This window comes from Pipistrellus hanaki (assembly GCF_964339955.1).
Source record: "Pipistrellus hanaki genome assembly, chromosome: 15".
NCBI lineage: Eukaryota > Metazoa > Chordata > Mammalia > Chiroptera > Vespertilionidae > Pipistrellus > Pipistrellus hanaki.
The window spans coordinates 15,377,555-15,393,911 of NC_140517.1; the positions used below are offsets into that span (position 1 = coordinate 15,377,555).

The 16,357-nt window shown below is 60.7% G+C and overlaps 1 protein-coding gene across 7 annotated transcripts in view; it reads right to left on the minus strand.

The window, feature by feature from the left end:
- Positions 1-7: 7 nt before the first annotated feature.
- The window catches only part of IL34 (interleukin 34), a 70,191-nt gene continuing 53,841 nt past the window's right edge, over positions 8-16,357 (minus strand). For 5 of the 7 annotated variants that reach the window (XM_084906780.1, XM_084906779.1, XM_084906782.1 and 2 more), the window contains exons 2-7: positions 12,875-13,178; positions 7,292-7,401; positions 5,819-5,896; positions 4,069-4,260; positions 2,038-2,170; positions 8-1,349 (exon numbers count right to left, since the gene is read on the minus strand). In XM_084906780.1, coding sequence (XP_084762906.1) covers positions 1,255-1,349; positions 2,038-2,170; positions 4,069-4,260; positions 5,819-5,896; positions 7,292-7,401; positions 12,875-12,971 — 705 coding nt within the window. In that variant the 5' untranslated portion in view covers positions 12,972-13,178 and the 3' untranslated portion in view covers positions 8-1,254. The remainder of the gene's footprint in view (positions 1,350-2,037; positions 2,171-4,068; positions 4,261-5,818; positions 5,897-7,291; positions 7,402-12,874; positions 13,179-16,357) is intronic. The other 2 variants (XM_084906784.1, XM_084906785.1) reach the window with 2 other exon arrangements.

Below are 16,357 nucleotides of genomic sequence, written 5' to 3' on the forward strand. Positions count from 1 at the left end.
ACTCCGATTGGGGACTTTTACGTCTTGTTTTTATTTTCCATTTTGTACAGAGGCATTCTTTCTCCAAGTCTTTGGACTGAAGTAACTTTTCTGGTGCTGTTGTTAACTTGTTCCTTCTTTTAATTTATTTCCCTACCCCCGGCCTCCTCCGTCCCTCCCGCCTCCCACTCGGCCTCTCTCCCCTTCTCCGCCTCATCCCATCCGGACCATTTCCTTTCTTTCCTGTGGGTTTTGGTTTCGAATAAATTGTCCTCTCCACCCCGTCGCCCTCCTCCGGCCACCCTGCCCCCGATCTAATAGTCACGGCTACAGTAACGATGCACTGTGAAGACCCAGTATTAATAAAGTTGTACTGTAATGAGCGCCTGCCTCTCGCCCGGCCGCCTCCTGTCTCCCCGCTGCTCCCCTGGATCCCAGGCCTTCCTACCTGGATCCCGGGCCCAGGGCTGTGCCGGGACCTACACCTCTGCAGGATTCTGCTCCGTCCCTGCCGGGGGCCGTCCGGGCAGCCAGAGGGCGGAGGCCTAAGGCACTGCGGGGTCAGAGGTCAGCCCCCTGGGATGGGGACCCCCCCCCCCGCCCCGGGACGGGCTGCGAGGAATTCAGTCCCTCAAATGCCCACCCTTCTAGCCCCCAGCCAGGCTCTGGGAGAGGGCCCCCCAGGCCCCGGCCCCCCAGCCCTTCCAGCCACCCATGGGCTGGAGCAGGAGGGGAGGGTGGAGAAGGGACTCGCAGGTTCACCCTCCCTGATGCAAAGCAAAACAAACAAAAACAAAATAAAGTGGGTGTTTAATAGAAAAAAAAAAAATGAACGGGCAGTGTGGCAAGATACGGCGTTTGGCCCTGGCTCTGCCCTCTCCCCGGCCTGGCTGAGGCCCGCGTCCTCCACGCCCACCTGCCCACCGGGCTCAGCACCCAGGCGGGCGGTGCCAGGAGGGGCCGTGAGCTGTCCGGTTCACCTCTGGGTGACCCCAGGCCCCCCCACTCCCCGAGGGGCCCTGGGAGGCGCTGAGGGTGGGACCCCGCCTCCTCACAGGGTCCCCCCAAAGGAAAAACGCCCTCCCTGGGGCTCTCCCACGGGGGGCGCCCCCCACCACCCAGCGACACCTCAGGCCCCGTCCGAGGAGCGCCGCACCGGGCACCGGGCACCGGGCGGGCGGGCGGCTCTGCCCTCAGGGCTGCAGTGAGCCTGTGGCCGTGGAGCCGAGGGGCCAGGGTGGGCCCGGGAGCCGGGCTGCGGGGTGGAGCGCCCGGCTAGGCGGCCACACACTGCGGCAGGGGCTCTGGGCCGTGGGGCTGCGGGCCAGGCACTCTGCAGTCCTGCCAGTTTAGGATGGATGTTTCTTTACCTGCAGGGGAGAGGGGGGAAAACAGAACAAACCGTAGGAGTGGTCAGCACTCACCCTGTCCCCAGTCCGAGCCCTATTTTTTAAATTTCTTTTTTGATTACGGTATCACCTATTGGTCCTCAATCCCCCACCTCACCCCTCATGCCTCCCCCCCTGTTGTCCTTGACCACTGGTTAGGCTCATATGTGTGCACATAAGTCCTTTGGTGGATCTCTCCCTTTTATCCCCACCCTCCCTCTGAGGTCCAGCAGTCTGGCCCACGGCTCCTTGTCTCTGGGTCTGTACTTGTTCATCAGTCTGTGCTGTTCACCGTTTCCCCTAGATGAATGAGATCATGTCCTACTGGAAATATATATACTTATAAGAATCGAAAATGAGACAAGCAATCATGGTTATGCTGAAAGGCATATGCATCAGTCTGTAGTGAGCTTCTTTCTGGGCCAACAGTTCTTTGGAGACCCAGTTTCAATGTCAGACAGTTCCTTGTGTGTGCCTGTCAGCCATGATATTTCAGTTCTGGATGGCGGGCAAGTGGTGGTACAGTCCGAGCCCTATTGATCCTGTTCCCGCACCCAGAGCCCATCTCAGCTTTCAGAAATGGCCTGTCACCCTGCGGAGCCCAGGGCACCGCCAGGAGGGTGCCAACTCTGCCCCCAGCCCAGCCCCCACCCCCACCCCGGCTCCTTACAGCAGGCGCAGTACAGCAGCTCCATGACCCGGAAGCAGTTATCCAGCAGGGCTTTGGGCCGCACCAGCTTCCCGCTCAGCCTCCGGGCACTCAGGAGGGACAGTGCCTCCACCTGGGGGCTGGGCTTCACGACCTGGGGGGAGAGGGGACCCCACACGGTGAGGCCCGGGCTGGAGGAGCGGCCACAGGCCAGCACGGCTGTGGGGCTGTCACGTCTGGAGCCAAACCCAGCAGACAGACAAGCCTCCCCGTGACCAGGAGGCCCGTAAGCCGTTTCCCTCCCTCTTCCTCCAGCTGCCGCCCTTCCTGGGGAGGGGGTACCCCTCCACGTCCCCCACCCCAAGACAACACAGAGGCCTCTCTCCTCCCATCGCTGGAAAAATGACTACCCTGCCCAGAGGCACCAAACAGCCACGAAAGAAGTCCCTGGGGCCCTAGCCGGTTTGGCTCAGTGGATAGAGCATCAGCCTGCGGACTAAAGGGTCCCGGGTTCGATTCCGGTCAAGGGCAGGTTACCTTGGTTGCCCAGCCCTGGTTAGGGGCAGGAGGAGGCAACCAATCGATGTCTCTCTCTCTCTCTCTCACACACACATCAGTGTTTCTCTCTGTCTCTCCCTCTCCCTCCCACTCTCTCTAAAAACCAATGGAGCCCTAACCAGTTTGGCTCAGTGGACTGAAAGGTCCCAGGTTCGATTCCGGTCAAGGGCATGTACCTTGGTTGCGGGCACATCCCCAGTAGGGGGCGTGCAGGAGGCAGCTGATCGATGTTCCTCGTTGATGTTTCTAATCTCTATCCCTCTCCCTTCCTCTCTGTAAAAAAATCAATAAAATATATCTTAAAAAATAAATTAATTAATTTTAAAAAAAAAAAAAGACAATGGAAAAAGGTCACTGGGGCTCCTGGCCTTTGTCAGAATTTGGAGAGCTGTCCCGTCGGCCGCAAAAGCAGCTTCGAGCCCTCAGCCGTACGGTCAGAGGCTCACGGAGCCGTGGGGGCCCAGGGGAGCGGGGCAGCATGGGGGCGTGGAGGGGCCCCACATGCCTGTGGGGGACACACTCACCCAGTCACCCCAGTCAGGCTCCTGTGGGGACATACCTACTGAGAGGCCTCAGACCACCCTGAGCGGCAGTTGCTAGGAGCCGCCCTATTATGATTGTGGTGGTGGTGTTAAGTGAAGCCCATAGTTTACAGTCAGGCTCACGCTCCATGTTGCACATTCTATGGGCTTTAACACACAGATGCTAATGTCACCTGCTCACTATCATACAGAAGCGTTTCATCGCCCGAAACACCGCCCGTGCTCTGCCGACCCATCCCTCCTCCCTCCCCGCAAAGGACCCTCATTCTTTTTTTGTTTGTTTGTTTGTTTGTTTGTTTGTTTTTTAGGAACCTCATTCTTAGTTGCAGAAACAAAGCCACAGGGTTCAACGGCTTAGCCAAGATCACAGAGCTCAGCAGGGTCTCAGGCACCCCTGCCCCTCCCCAACCCAGGCCAGCCCAGCCTCTGGTCATCGCTGGTATCTCCTCCTCTTTCCCATTTCTCCCTCACCCATCAGGACCTGCTGGGACTCCCCAGGTGCTCACATCCTCCCTCGACAGCCCTTGGCCACCATGCACACACACACACACACACACACACACACACACATGCAGGCACACACACTTGCACACACACATGGAGGCACATGCAGGCCCACACACTTGTACACACTCACACATGGAGGCACATGCAGGCCCACACACACATGCATGTCCAGCATGCAGGCACACACACACACACACACACACACACACACACATATGCAGGTACACTCACACATACAGGCAGACAGACATGCACACGTACATGCAGGCCACACAACATGCATGCATGCAGACACAGATGACACGCATGCAGGCACACAACACGTATACGCACAACATACATGCAGGTGCACAATGTGCATGCAGACACACACAACATGCATGCGAGCACACACGCATGCGGGCAGACATGCACACATATGAATGCAGCAGGCAGGCACACGTACCCTGCCCGCCCACGTCCTGGCCCAGCTCACCCGGAGGACCTTCTCGACGTCCAGCAGCAGAGAGCGGATGTCCTTCAGGTAGTTCCAGGACGGGTGGCCCTCGAGCAGCACCTCCTGCACGGCCTTGGTGGCGCTGAGACTCACCCACACCCACAGGTAGCGCAGCTCCTGCTGGCTCACCCGGGCCCTCTGCTGTGGGGAGGGAGAGATCACTGAACCCCAGACACGGGCCTCCACGCCCTTCCCACGCCGCTGACACTGCCTCCGCTGTCACCGCCCTTCCCGCACCGCTGACACCGCTGACACTGCCTCCGCTGTCACCGCCCTTCCCGCACCGCTGACACCGCTGACACTGCCTCCGCTGTCACCGCCCTTCCCGCACCGCTGACACCGCTGACACTGCCTCCGCTGTCACCATCCTTCCCGCACCACTGACACCGCTGACACTGCCTCCGCTGTCACCGCCCTTCCCGCACCACTGCCTCCGCTGACACTGCCTCCGCTGACATCGCCCTTCCCGCACCGCTGACACCGCTGACACTGCCTCCGCTGTCACCGCCCTTCCCGCACCACTGACACCGCTGACACTGCCTCCGCTGTCACCGCCCTTCCCGCACCACTGCCTCCGCTGACACTGCCTCCGCTGACATCGCCCTTCCCGCACCGCTGACACCACTGACACTGCCTCCGCTGTCACCGCCCTTCCCGCACCGCTGACACCGCTGACACTGCCTCCGCTGTCACCGCCCTTCCCGCACCGCTGACACCGCTGACACTGCCTCCGCTGTCACCGCCCTTCCCGCACCGCTGACACCGCTGACACTGCCTCCGCTGTCACCGCCCTTCCCGCACCGCTGACACCGCTGACACTGCCTCCGCTGTCACCATCCTTCCCGCACCACTGACACCGCTGACACTGCCTCCGCTGTCACCGCCCTTCCCGCACCACTGCCTCCGCTGACACTGCCTCCGCTGACATCGCTGACACTGCCTCCGCTGTCACCGCCCTTCCCGCACCGCTGACACTGCCTCCGCTGACACCATCCTTCCCGCACCACTGCCTCCGCTGACACCATCCTTCCCGCACCACTGCCTCCGCTGTCACCGCCCTTCCCACACCACTGACACCGCTGACACCACCCTTCCCGCACCGCTGACACCGCTGACACTGCCTCCGCTGACACCATCCTTCCCGCACCACTGACACCGCTGACACCATCCTTCCCGCACCACTGACACCGCTGACACCGCTGACACCACCCTTCCCGCACCACTGACACCGCTGACACTGCCTCCGCTGTCACCGCCCTTCCCGCACCGCTGACACCGCTGACACTGCCTCCGCTGTCACCGCCCTTCCCGCACCGCTGACACCGCTGACACTGCCTCCGCTGTCACCGCCCTTCCCGCACCACTGACACCGCTGACACCATCCTTCCCGCACCGCTGACACCGCTGACACCATCCTTCCCGCACCGCTGACACCGCTGACACCGCTGACACGGCCTCCGCTGACACCGCCCTTCCCGCACTGCTGACACCGCCTCCAACTGCCCGGGTCCCGGGAGCCGACCACAGGAGTCCACTGTGGACTGTGGACAAGCCTGGGCCTGGGCCTGGGCCAAGGGCGAGCCTGCTTGAGGGGCCAAGACAGGCCCCTGGCACAGGAGCTCCACACACACCGACGGCTCTCAGGAGAGGCCCGGACCGCGGAGACAGGGGCCGCCCAGCCCGGGGTGGGGGTCCTCACCAGCCTCGTGACGTTGGCCGCTCTGAGCACCCCTTCGTAAGGCATGCTGAGCCGGTAGTCGATGGGGAAGTACAGTTTCTGGGGAGGTAAACCAAAGCTGTGAGGTCAGAGTCAGGGCCGGCCAAGACGGGTGCTCCCCAACTGCCCCGCCCGACTCTGCGGAGGGCGGCGCCGGGAGCCGCCTGGGCCAGCAGGGGCGGCCTCGGGGGAGCGCACCGGCTCCGTCAGGGGGGACAGCGCCTCCTCTGGGCTCGGGGAGGGAGGAGACCAAACACACAGGTGCTGTCAGGGCAGACGATTCAGCCCAGAAACAGGAGGGACACCCACCCTGAGAGAAGCAGAGTCCTTGGGGGAAGGGGAAGACTGAAGGGCACTCAAAAGCGTGTGGTGCCCTGACCAGTTGGGCTCAGTGGATAGAGCGTTGGCCTGCGGACTGAGGGGTCCCGGGTTCGGTTCCGGTCAAGGGCATGTACCTTGGTTGCGGGCACATCCCCAGTAGGGGGTGTGGAGGAGGCAGCTGATCCATATTTCTCTCTCATCGATGTTTCTAACTCTCTATCCCTCTCCCTTCCTCTCTGTAGAAAAATCAATATGTTGGTTGTTTTTTTTTTTTTAAGTGGGGTGACTGCCCAGCTGTGCAAGTGCTAAACCCACGTGTGTGTGTGTGTGTGTGCGTGCGCACGCATGTATGTGAGCGAATGGTGTGCTGTGCGAACCATCTCTCAATAAAGCCGTTTAAAAAGGAAACATGAGCCGAGACCAGTTTGGCTCAGTGGATAGAGCATCAGCCTGCGGACTGAGGGGTCCCAGGTTCGATTCCGGTCAAGGGCATGTACCTTGGTTGCGGGCACAGCCCCAGTAGGGGGTGTGCAAGAGGCAGCTGGTCCATGTTTCTCTCTCATCGATGTTTCTAACTATCTATCCCTCTCTCTCTTCCTCTCTGTAAAAAAAAATCAATAAAATATTAAAAAAAAGAAGAGTTCTCTCTCATTGATGTTTCTATATCTCTCTTCCTCTCTGAAATCAATTTAAAAAAAACATTAAAAATAAATAAATAAAATAAAATAAAAGGAAAGGAAACATGCCACATGGGCTTCCCACCCATAAACAGAGCCTGTTCCGGTGTCTACATCCTCATCTCCCTGCTAATAGCAAGAAGTGTCTGCGGCTCCCCCCCAGTTTCCTGGGGTCCAGTCCTGAACCACAGGGTGTGTGAGTGCCACATGGAGGTGGGACCGAACGTCAGGCCCAGTGGGAGGGGAGGCCCCAGGGACGGCCGGCAGGAGGGAGGGGGACAGTGTGTGCAGGCCAGGGGACAGGGACTGGAGGGGAGGGGGGAGGGAGAAAGGCAGAGAAAGGAGCCTGTAGGCTCAGGGCTGACGCAGGTCTGAGGAGGGACTCTGAAGGTCCAGACCCCCCCACATCCCGTCAGCCGGGGGGCGTGGGCTGGGGGCCCGGCGGGGCCGTGGTTACCGTGTACTGAAGGCGGTTCCGGTACTGCAGCTTCTCCCGCAGGATGCCCGTGAGGACGCACTCCTCCGAACCCTGGTCCCCCAGGGCCATGCCCAGGAGGATGCCGAGATCTGTGGAGCGTGCCAACAGGAACACGTGAGCGGCCTGCCCGCCTCCACACTGCCAGCCCGCCCTCCGCCCGGGCACAGTCCCCGTGGGAGAGGCGGGAGGGGTGGGGGCGCCAGGCGCCAGGCCAGGTGGGCAGGGGCCATCCAGCCGGTCTGCTCCTGGCCAGGAGCCAGCCCCTGAGGCTAGTGCCATCTCCTCCCCACTCTGCCCCACAGGCGGGCACCACGCCCAGCCGGGCCCCCTCAGCACCTCCTGCAGGGCTGACGTGTCTCAGAGCCTGCTGCTGCATTTCCCACCCGGGACTCAGGAGGCGTCGGCTCCAGTTCCAACTCTAGGAGTGACTCTCGGTGGCGGCAACCATCGTTCTCCTGCCTGCCTGACCGTGGCGCGCCCTCAGGCAGAGGCACCGGTGGGTTTGGGGCGGCCCGCCTGGTTTGCTCGTTCTGGGATGCTAAGCGAACCTCGCTCAGCTGGTTTCTCACACTCCCTCCCAACAAACTGAGCGGCCGCCTTCTGAATGTTACCAGCCTTTACCACTGGGGGTCGCTGTGACTTCAAACATAGCCTGTGTGATTTCCCGTAACTGAGCCGACTTACCATAAATCTCTAGGAGGATTTACATACATATATATATATACATACATATATACATACACACACACACATACATACACACACACACACACACATACACACAACAGCTACATCAATCAGAGCAGAAAGAACAAAATATCAACGGACAAGAGACATATCCAAAAAAATCAACCTCACTAATAAAGATAAGGACATGCAGCCGGGACCGGTTTGGCTCAGTGGATAGAGCGTTGGCCTGCGGACTAAAAGGTCCCAGGTTCGATTCCAGTCAAGGGCATGTACCTTGGTTGCGGGCACATCCCCAGTAGGGGGTGTGCAAGAGGCAGCTGATCGATGATTCTCTCTCATCGATGTTTCTAACTCTCTATCTCTCTCTCTTCCTCTCTGTAGAAAAATCAATAAAATATATTAAAAAAAAAAAAAAAAGATAAGGACATGCAGGCCCTAGGCAGTTTGGCTCAGTGGATAGAGCATCAGCCTGCGGACTGGAGGTCCCAGGTTTGATTCTGGTCAAGGGTACATGGCTGAGTTGCAGGCTTGATCCCCAATGTGGGGGGGCGGGGGGGAGGGAGGGAGCATGCAGGGGGCAGCCAATCAATGATTCTCTTTCCTCACTGATGTTTCAATCTCCCTCTCTGAAATCAATAAAAAAAAAAAATATATATATATATATATATATATATATTAAAAAAAAAAAAAAGGTAAGGACATTCACATTAAAATAATCCCATTTCACCTATCAGAATGGAAAAGGGTTGTGTTTAACTTCATTTTCATAGCAGTCGGTGCTGGCAAAAGCAGCAAGGCGGATGCTCTCATCCTGGAAAGCAATGTGGCAAATTCTGTTATTAATTTTTGGAATTAATAATGTCCGCACCCTTTGACACGTTCATGTCTAGGAAGAAAGCCAAAGGGAAACAAGAAAAGAGAGAGCTGTCAACTAAGAGATTTACGGACAAAGATCCATCGCAGCGTTATTTCATAATAGTGACCTAAATGCTTAATAACACTTAATGCAGCCAACAAAAGTCACATTGTGAAACAATGCCTTCTGACATGTGTATGTGATAAGAAAAGCGCTCAGGACATGCTTGGGGAAGTTTTTTCTTAAAAGCGTGACTCAATACTCGGAGGTTATAATTCAAGTACGACTTGAATTCTGTTAATTACACGTGTGCCTGCAAAGCCAAGTGTGGTGGAAAGAGCTGTCCCAGATTACCTTCTTTATGCTTTCTGGGATTTTTCTATTTTCTATTCTACAGTCAGTAGCTGTGATTGTTATAAACCAGTGGCCGGCAAACTCATGAGTCCACAGAGCCAAATACCAACAGGACAACAGATTGAAACTTCTTCGGAGAGCCAATTTTTCTAAACTTAAACTTCTTCTAACGCCCCTTCTTCAAAATAGACTCGCCCGGGCCTTGGTATTTTGTGGAAGAGCCACCATACTCAAGGGGCCAAAGAGCCGCATGTGGTTGGCGAGCCGCAGTTTGCCGACCACGGTTATAGACAAAAGCAATCTTTTCTCTTTTTTTTTTTTTCCCCTCCCAAAACCAGCCAGGCGGGCTGAGTTCGCCCCTGGGCCCACCCTGGTTATGAGCAGGCAGTGCTGACGGACACTCCCCATCACTTCCTGGTCCTTAGGAAGGACTGTCCTTGACCCTGCTGGCCTGGGCCCGCTCACCGTCACCACCCTGCGTCCTTCTCGCCCCGCTGCCCGGCCTTGGCTCCTGCTGGGCCCCCCACCAGGAGGAGCCTTGGGTCCACTCAAGCCTGTGCCCCACCAGGGCTACAGCCCACCAGCCCACCAGCCCTTCCTCTCACACAACTCCGACCACCACGTTTTTCACAAGGCTGCACATTTGCAACCCATCCCACACTCCCTCGCTCGCTCTCTCTCTTCCCAGGTGCTCAAACCAGTTATTTGGACGAAGGAACCGGTCGGCACAGCCGGAACCAGCTTGCTTCGGTCTTGTCTCTAAGCCGTTGACCTTCTCAGCTTGGCCTCCCCGCAGGTCAAGGTCATTCCTGCCTCAGGTTTTGCTCCCACGTTGTCGCTGCCCTGGGTGTCCTCTCACACCGGGACCGCTGGTCTGCCCTGCCCAGGGCCTACCCTGCCTCGCCAGCCCCACCAGTCCGTGTCTCTAGCGCCCTCCGTCCATTCACTTACGGGCTTCACCAGACACCTTGGCCCGAGTGTGTATATGCACATGGTTTGGCAACCACACCCCGGCTGGTGTGGGGCTCCCCTGGAGCAGGGGGAGGGGAGCAGGCATCTGCACCTCGGGGAGGGCGGGCAGGGCCCCCTGAGGGGCTGACTCAGCAGGTCGGGGGGGGGGGGGGGGGCCAGACCTGGCATTTCCCACGCTCTGGGGACCACGCTCTGAGAATCGCTGGCCTCGGAGGACAGTTGCAAACTCGTGTCCCGAGGGCCACGGCCGGTTCACAGAGATGCCACCCAAAAACCTGAGCTCCCGTCTTTTCTTTTAAAGTCGGTCTTCTTCTCCAGGTGGCAGTCACCATGGGCTGCTCTCGTCACCCCCCCATCCTGCCCCGGCTGCGCTCCCCCCCCCACTGTGTCCCGGTCCAGAGCCTCCAGGACCTGGCACCTGTGGGCTCGTAGCCAGGACTGAGTCTCAGTGAGCCAGCGCCTCCAGCCTGGCACCAGGGGCTGGGACAAAATCCTGTCCACAGGGCCTATGCCCCCCTCCCCCCGCCCTCTCCTCAGATGGCTTTCCTCCGCGTCGGCTGTCCATTTCCAATGTTAAGCTTCCTTCCTGCTGCCTCCACCCCGAGAAACAGGCCAGCACACAGGTGCCCAGGCAGGGACAGCCGATGGCCACACGGAGCCCCATGGCCGGGCAAACCTGACCCTGGCTGAGTGCCCCGCCTTGCCCACCCCCTCCAGAGGGCCCAGGCCGGAAAGAGAGAGAGGAGGGCAGCCTGGGGAAGGGGCTCCCTGCCCCCCTTGCCATTGCTCTGGGGGTTGGGGGCTGTGTCTCTCCCCAAGGAGATAAATAGGGTTCGTCCACCACCCTGTGCAGGGGGTAGACAGCACCCCCAAAATATTCTCATTTACCCAGAGCCTCAGATGCAACCTTATTGGGAAACAGGACCTGCAGATGTGAGGAAGGCCCACCCTAGAGTCACGGATGGCGCTGCTGTAAGAGGAGGAGGAGGAGGAGGAGGAGGAGGAGGAGGAGGAGGAGGAGGAGGGGACTCAGAGGGAAAGACCATGTGAAGGCCGGGGTTGGAGTGATGCCTCGGAACCCCGGGAGCCACCCGCGGTGGGAAGAGACAGGAAGGACCCTCCCCGGAGCCTGCCGCAGGAGAGCAGCCCGGCCACACCTGGATTCCAGACTGCCGGCCTCTGGCGCGGAGACAGAACGAATTTCTGCTGTTTTAAGTCAAGTCTGTGGCAACCCAGCCCCTCTGCAGGCCCACAGCCTGCACCCCAACCCTCTCACTCCACACCCCGTGTCCTGCCGTCTGCCTGCCCCAGCTCTGCCCCCCGTGCCACGCCTCCATCCTCACGCCCATCCCCGGAGCTGGTCCTCAGCACTTCCTGTCCAGAGGCTGCAACAGCAGCTCCTGCAAGGACCGCCAGGAGAGCCTTCCAAAAGCAGCGGACCCAGACTCGTAGTCACGGCTCCACCCCCAGGTCAGACCGGGAACCTTCCAGCAGCCCCAGCTACCATGTTTCCCCGAAAATAAGACATCCTCCGAAAATAAGACCTAGCGCATGGAAAGATAAGACATCCCCTGAAAATAAGACCTAGTGCAACTTTGGGAGAAAAATTAATATAAGACACTGTCTTATTTTCGGGGAAACAGGGTACCTCACCAACCAGCTCTCCATCCCACCTCCCGCTGCCTGCCGAGCCCCTGCCCCTGCCCCCTCCAGACCTGTCACTGGCATCTCACCGCGCTGCTCGGCCTGCTCCTCCCGACCTGGAAGCCTCCGGAACACGGGGTCCCTGTCCCCCACACTGTCCCAAGAGCTCTGACCCTTCGCAAGATCCCGCCACAAGGGCCGGACTGGACCCCACTCCGCCGCCAGTTCCTCCAAGGCCAAGTCCCGACCTCATCCGTCCAGCCCAGGCTCCCAGGGCCTCACCGAGCCGCCCGGGTCCCGGCGCCCGGCGCTGCCCCCCGGTGGGCACGGGGAGGCACAGACACAGCCTCTCCGTCTGAGGGGCCCTGGCCTGGCTCCCGCCAGCGGCTCCAGAGGCTTCCGGGTCCTTTCTGTCTGTCCTCGTTTCAACTTATTTTTCTTTCCCCCAACACGCTGCTCTCCCTCCGCCTTCTCATCTGCTCTCTGCGGAGGAACGAGCGCCTGCTGAGGCACCGGCTGGCTTCTCCCACGTCCGGGGGACCAGACACCCGCACAGCCCCCACCGCCTGGCGCCACACCCAGGCGGCTAGGAAGCCTCTCTGCCACCACGGTCCCCGCAGTGCTGCTGGCACCCAGGGGCCCGGGAAGGTACAACTGCCACCGACCCCCATGCCTGCTCCAATCCTCCACACCTGCCCTGACCCCCCCACGCCTGCCCCGACCCCCCACACCTGCCCTGAACCCCCATGCCTACCCCGACCCCCCACGCCTGCCCCGACCCCCCACGCCTGCCCCACGGCCACACTGCCTGCACCCACCAGCCATGACTGACACCCGCCATGCCCGGAGCTGGGGCGGCTGGAGATGGGAGGAGGGCAGGCCAGGGAGCCCCCGAGGGCACCTGCAGGAGGCTGGGAAGCATCTCAACTTCTCACCAGCAAGAAAGGCCCAGTTGCCATGGTTACGGCAGAGCCTGGCTCTGGGCCAGGACCTCCCTGGGGCGGTGTTCTCCCCCCACCCCGCCCCCCAGTCCCCCCAGTACTCACAGTGGAGGCAGGCGAATGCCCGGGGCATGGTGCTGCGCAGGGTCCCCCAGACGTCAGAGGCGGAGTTCCCGGAGGCCCGAGGGGGCCTACATGGCATCAGGTGGCCGGGGGCAGCGCCACCCTTATCTGCCCGGCCCGGCGGAGGGCAGCCGGGGGGCGGCGGGCGCCATGCCGCGGGGGCCGGCCCAGCGCGGCCTCGGGGTCTTCCCTCGGAGCAGGCGTCCCCGGCCCCTCGGAATCTGGAATCCGGCTGGCTGTGCTTTCCCCGTTCCTCCTCTGCAGCTGCTCAGTGTGAGAGCTGGCTCTGGAGAGGGAAGGAGGAGAGAAACAATTATGTAAGAGCCGCCTGCCACTCAGCCATCAGCCCCGGCACGCGGGCCTGGCCGTGGTGGGTGCTGCACCCACTGCCCGGAGGGCCCATCGGGGTCAGGCCGGGCGCCCGGCCCTGCTCGCCCTGGCGGCCGCCTCCTCGGCGACCAGCTCGCACACACGGGGTGACTTCAGACACCCAATGGGCAGCACAGGCCGGCACCAGCCAGGATGACAGCAACAGCAGGACCCAGGCTGCCAGGCACCCAGTCAGCACCTTCTCCCGGGCACCCACAGTCAGCACCTCCCCCCGGGCACCCAGTCAGCACCTTCCCCCGGGCACCCAGTCAGCACCTTCCCCCGGGCACCCAGTCAGCACCTTCCCCTGGGCACCCACAGTCAGCACCTTCCCCCGGGCACCCACAGTCAGCACCTTCCCCCGGGCACCCAGTCAGCACCTTCCCCCGGGCACCCACAGTCAGCACCTCCCCCCGGGCACCCAGTCAGCACCTCCCCCCGGGCACCCACAGTCAGCACCTTCCCCCGGGCACCCAGTCAGCACCTCCCCCCGGGCACCCACAGTCAGCACCTCCCCCCGGGCACCCAGTCAGCACCTCCCCCCGGGCACCCACAGTCAGCACCTCCCCCCGGGCACCCAGTCAGCACCTCCCCCCGGGCACCCACAGTCAGCACCTCCCCCCGGGCACCCAGTCAGCACCTCCCCCCGGGCACCCACAGTCAGCACCTCCCCCCGGGCACCCAGTCAGCACCTCCCCCCGGGCACCCACAGTCAGCACCTCCCCCGGGCACCCAGTCAGCACCTCCCCCGGGCACCCAGTCAGCACCTCCCCCGGGCACCCAGTCAGCACCTCCCCTGGGCACCCAGTCAGCACCTCCCCCGGGCACCCAGTCAGCACCTCCCCCGGCTGCCAGGTGCCTTGTGCACTGGGTGCAGCCAGGGAACCGCTTGTATCACGGTTTGTCCCCTCCCGGCTAAGCACCCCATTGTACGGCCAGCCCGCCGTCTGTCCACCCACCAGTGGAGGGCATCTGGGTGTTTTTGAATTTTTGATAATTAGAAATGAAACCCCCACAGGCTCTGCACACAGGTTTGGGTGCAGCTGGAAGTCCATTTCGCTCTGGGGATCTGTAACCTGAATGTGCTCCTCAGTCCTCAGCGCATCGGAGCTCTGCATGCTGGCCGCGGGTGCTGGCCGTGGGTGCTGGCCGCGGGTGCTGGCCGCAGGGAGCTGACCACAGGTGCTAACCGCGAGGAGCTGACCACGGGGAGTTAACCACGGGATGCTGGCCGCGGGGTGCTGACCGCGGGTGCTGACCGCAGGTGCTGGCCGCGGGGAGCTGGCCACGGGGAGCTGACCACGGGTGCTGACTGACTGCGGGTGCTGACTGACCGCGGAGTGCTGATTGACCGCGGGTGCTGACTGACCGCGGGGTGCTGATCGCGGGGTGCTGGCCGCGGGTGCTGGCCAAGGGGGAGCTGACCGTGGGGTGCTGACCACGGGGTGCTGGCCACGGGGAGCTGACCGTGGGGTGCTGACCACGGGGTGCTGGCCACGGGTGCTGACCACGGGGTGCTGGCCACGGGGAGCTGACCACGGGGAGCTGACCACGGGGTGCTGGCCACGGGGAGCTGACCACGGGGAGCTGACCACGGGGTGCTGGCCACGGGGTGCTGGCCACGGGGAGCTGACCACGGGGTGCTGGCCACGGGTGCTGACCACGGGGTGCTGGCCACGGGGTGCTGACCACGGGGTGCTGGCCACGGGTGCTGACCACAGGGTGCTGGCCACGGGGTGCTGACCACGGGGTGCTGGCCACGGGTGCTGACCACAGGGTCCAGGCAGTGGTCCCCTGTCCTATTCTCCTCCACGGCTGGAGCATCCCTCAGCCCACACCTCACCAACACATGCACACGCCAGGCTCTGTGCCCCGCCCACCCCCCACAACTCCCCAGAAACCTCCCGGAAGGCCCCGTGGGGAGCCCCACCCGGGACCTCAAACCCTGGACCTCCAGGCCCCGATGGAGAAGCTGAGGAAGGGAGACACGGGGTCCTGGCCGCCTTCCATCCATGGCACAGAGTCCTGGGCTCCCTCTGGGTGACACCCACCCTCTGCGCCCCCTGAAATGAGGGGGGCGGGGAGGGGGGTGTAGGGAAGCCAAGGAGGACACACAGAGGGCGTTCGCCTAACGACAGGAGCTGGAACCAGAGCCGCCCACCCCAATGCATCCCTGGGGCCTAGCATGGCCACGGGGAAGCCCGTGCAGGGAAGAGCTGTGTCAGAAAGTGAAGGCTGGACTATTATGCTGCCCATGTCATTGGTGAATAGCCACGCACAGAAGCAAGTGAAAAGGGAGCATTCATTTAACAGGATCACGGGCGCTGGGAGGTCAGGAGCAGTACGTAAGGAGGGAAGCAGGTGACTGGGGGCTGACTCTCTCCCGGTGGGAAGCCAGCAGGTGACGCCTCGAAGGAAGACGTGGCAACATGCGTGCGTGCGTTCATGCAGAAGGAGAAGCAGACATATTGCTTTTTGGAAAAGCTGGAAGTCCTGTGTCTGGGGAGCAGGAAGTGGGGAGGAGGGAGCAGACAGGAGCCTGCTGTTGTCCAGTTTGATTCTGTAGCTCAGGTGCAGTTATAAGTTTGACTTAAAAATATAAAACTAGACTTAGGCCCTAGCCCAGGGGTCGGCAAACTCATGAGTCCACAGAGACAAATATCAACAGGACGACGATTGAAATTTCTTCGGAGAGCCACATTTTTTAAACTTCAACTTCTCCTAACGCCATTTCTTCAAATTAGACTCGCCCAGGCCGTGGTGTTTTGTGGAAGAGCCACACTCAAGGGGCCAAAGAGCCGCATGTGGCTCGCGAGCCGCAGTTTGCTGACCACGGCCCTAGCCAGTTAGGCTCAGTGGATAGAGCATTGGCCTGCGGACTCAGGGTATCCTGGGTTTGATTCTGATCAAGGGCACATGCCCAGGTTGCGGGCTCAATTCCCAGTAGGGGGAGTGCAGGAGGCAGCCAATCGATGATTCTCTCTCATCGTTGATGTTTCTCTCTCTCCCTCTCCCTTCTTTTCTGAAATCAATAAAAATATATTTAAAATATATATATATATATATATATATATATATATATATATATATATATAT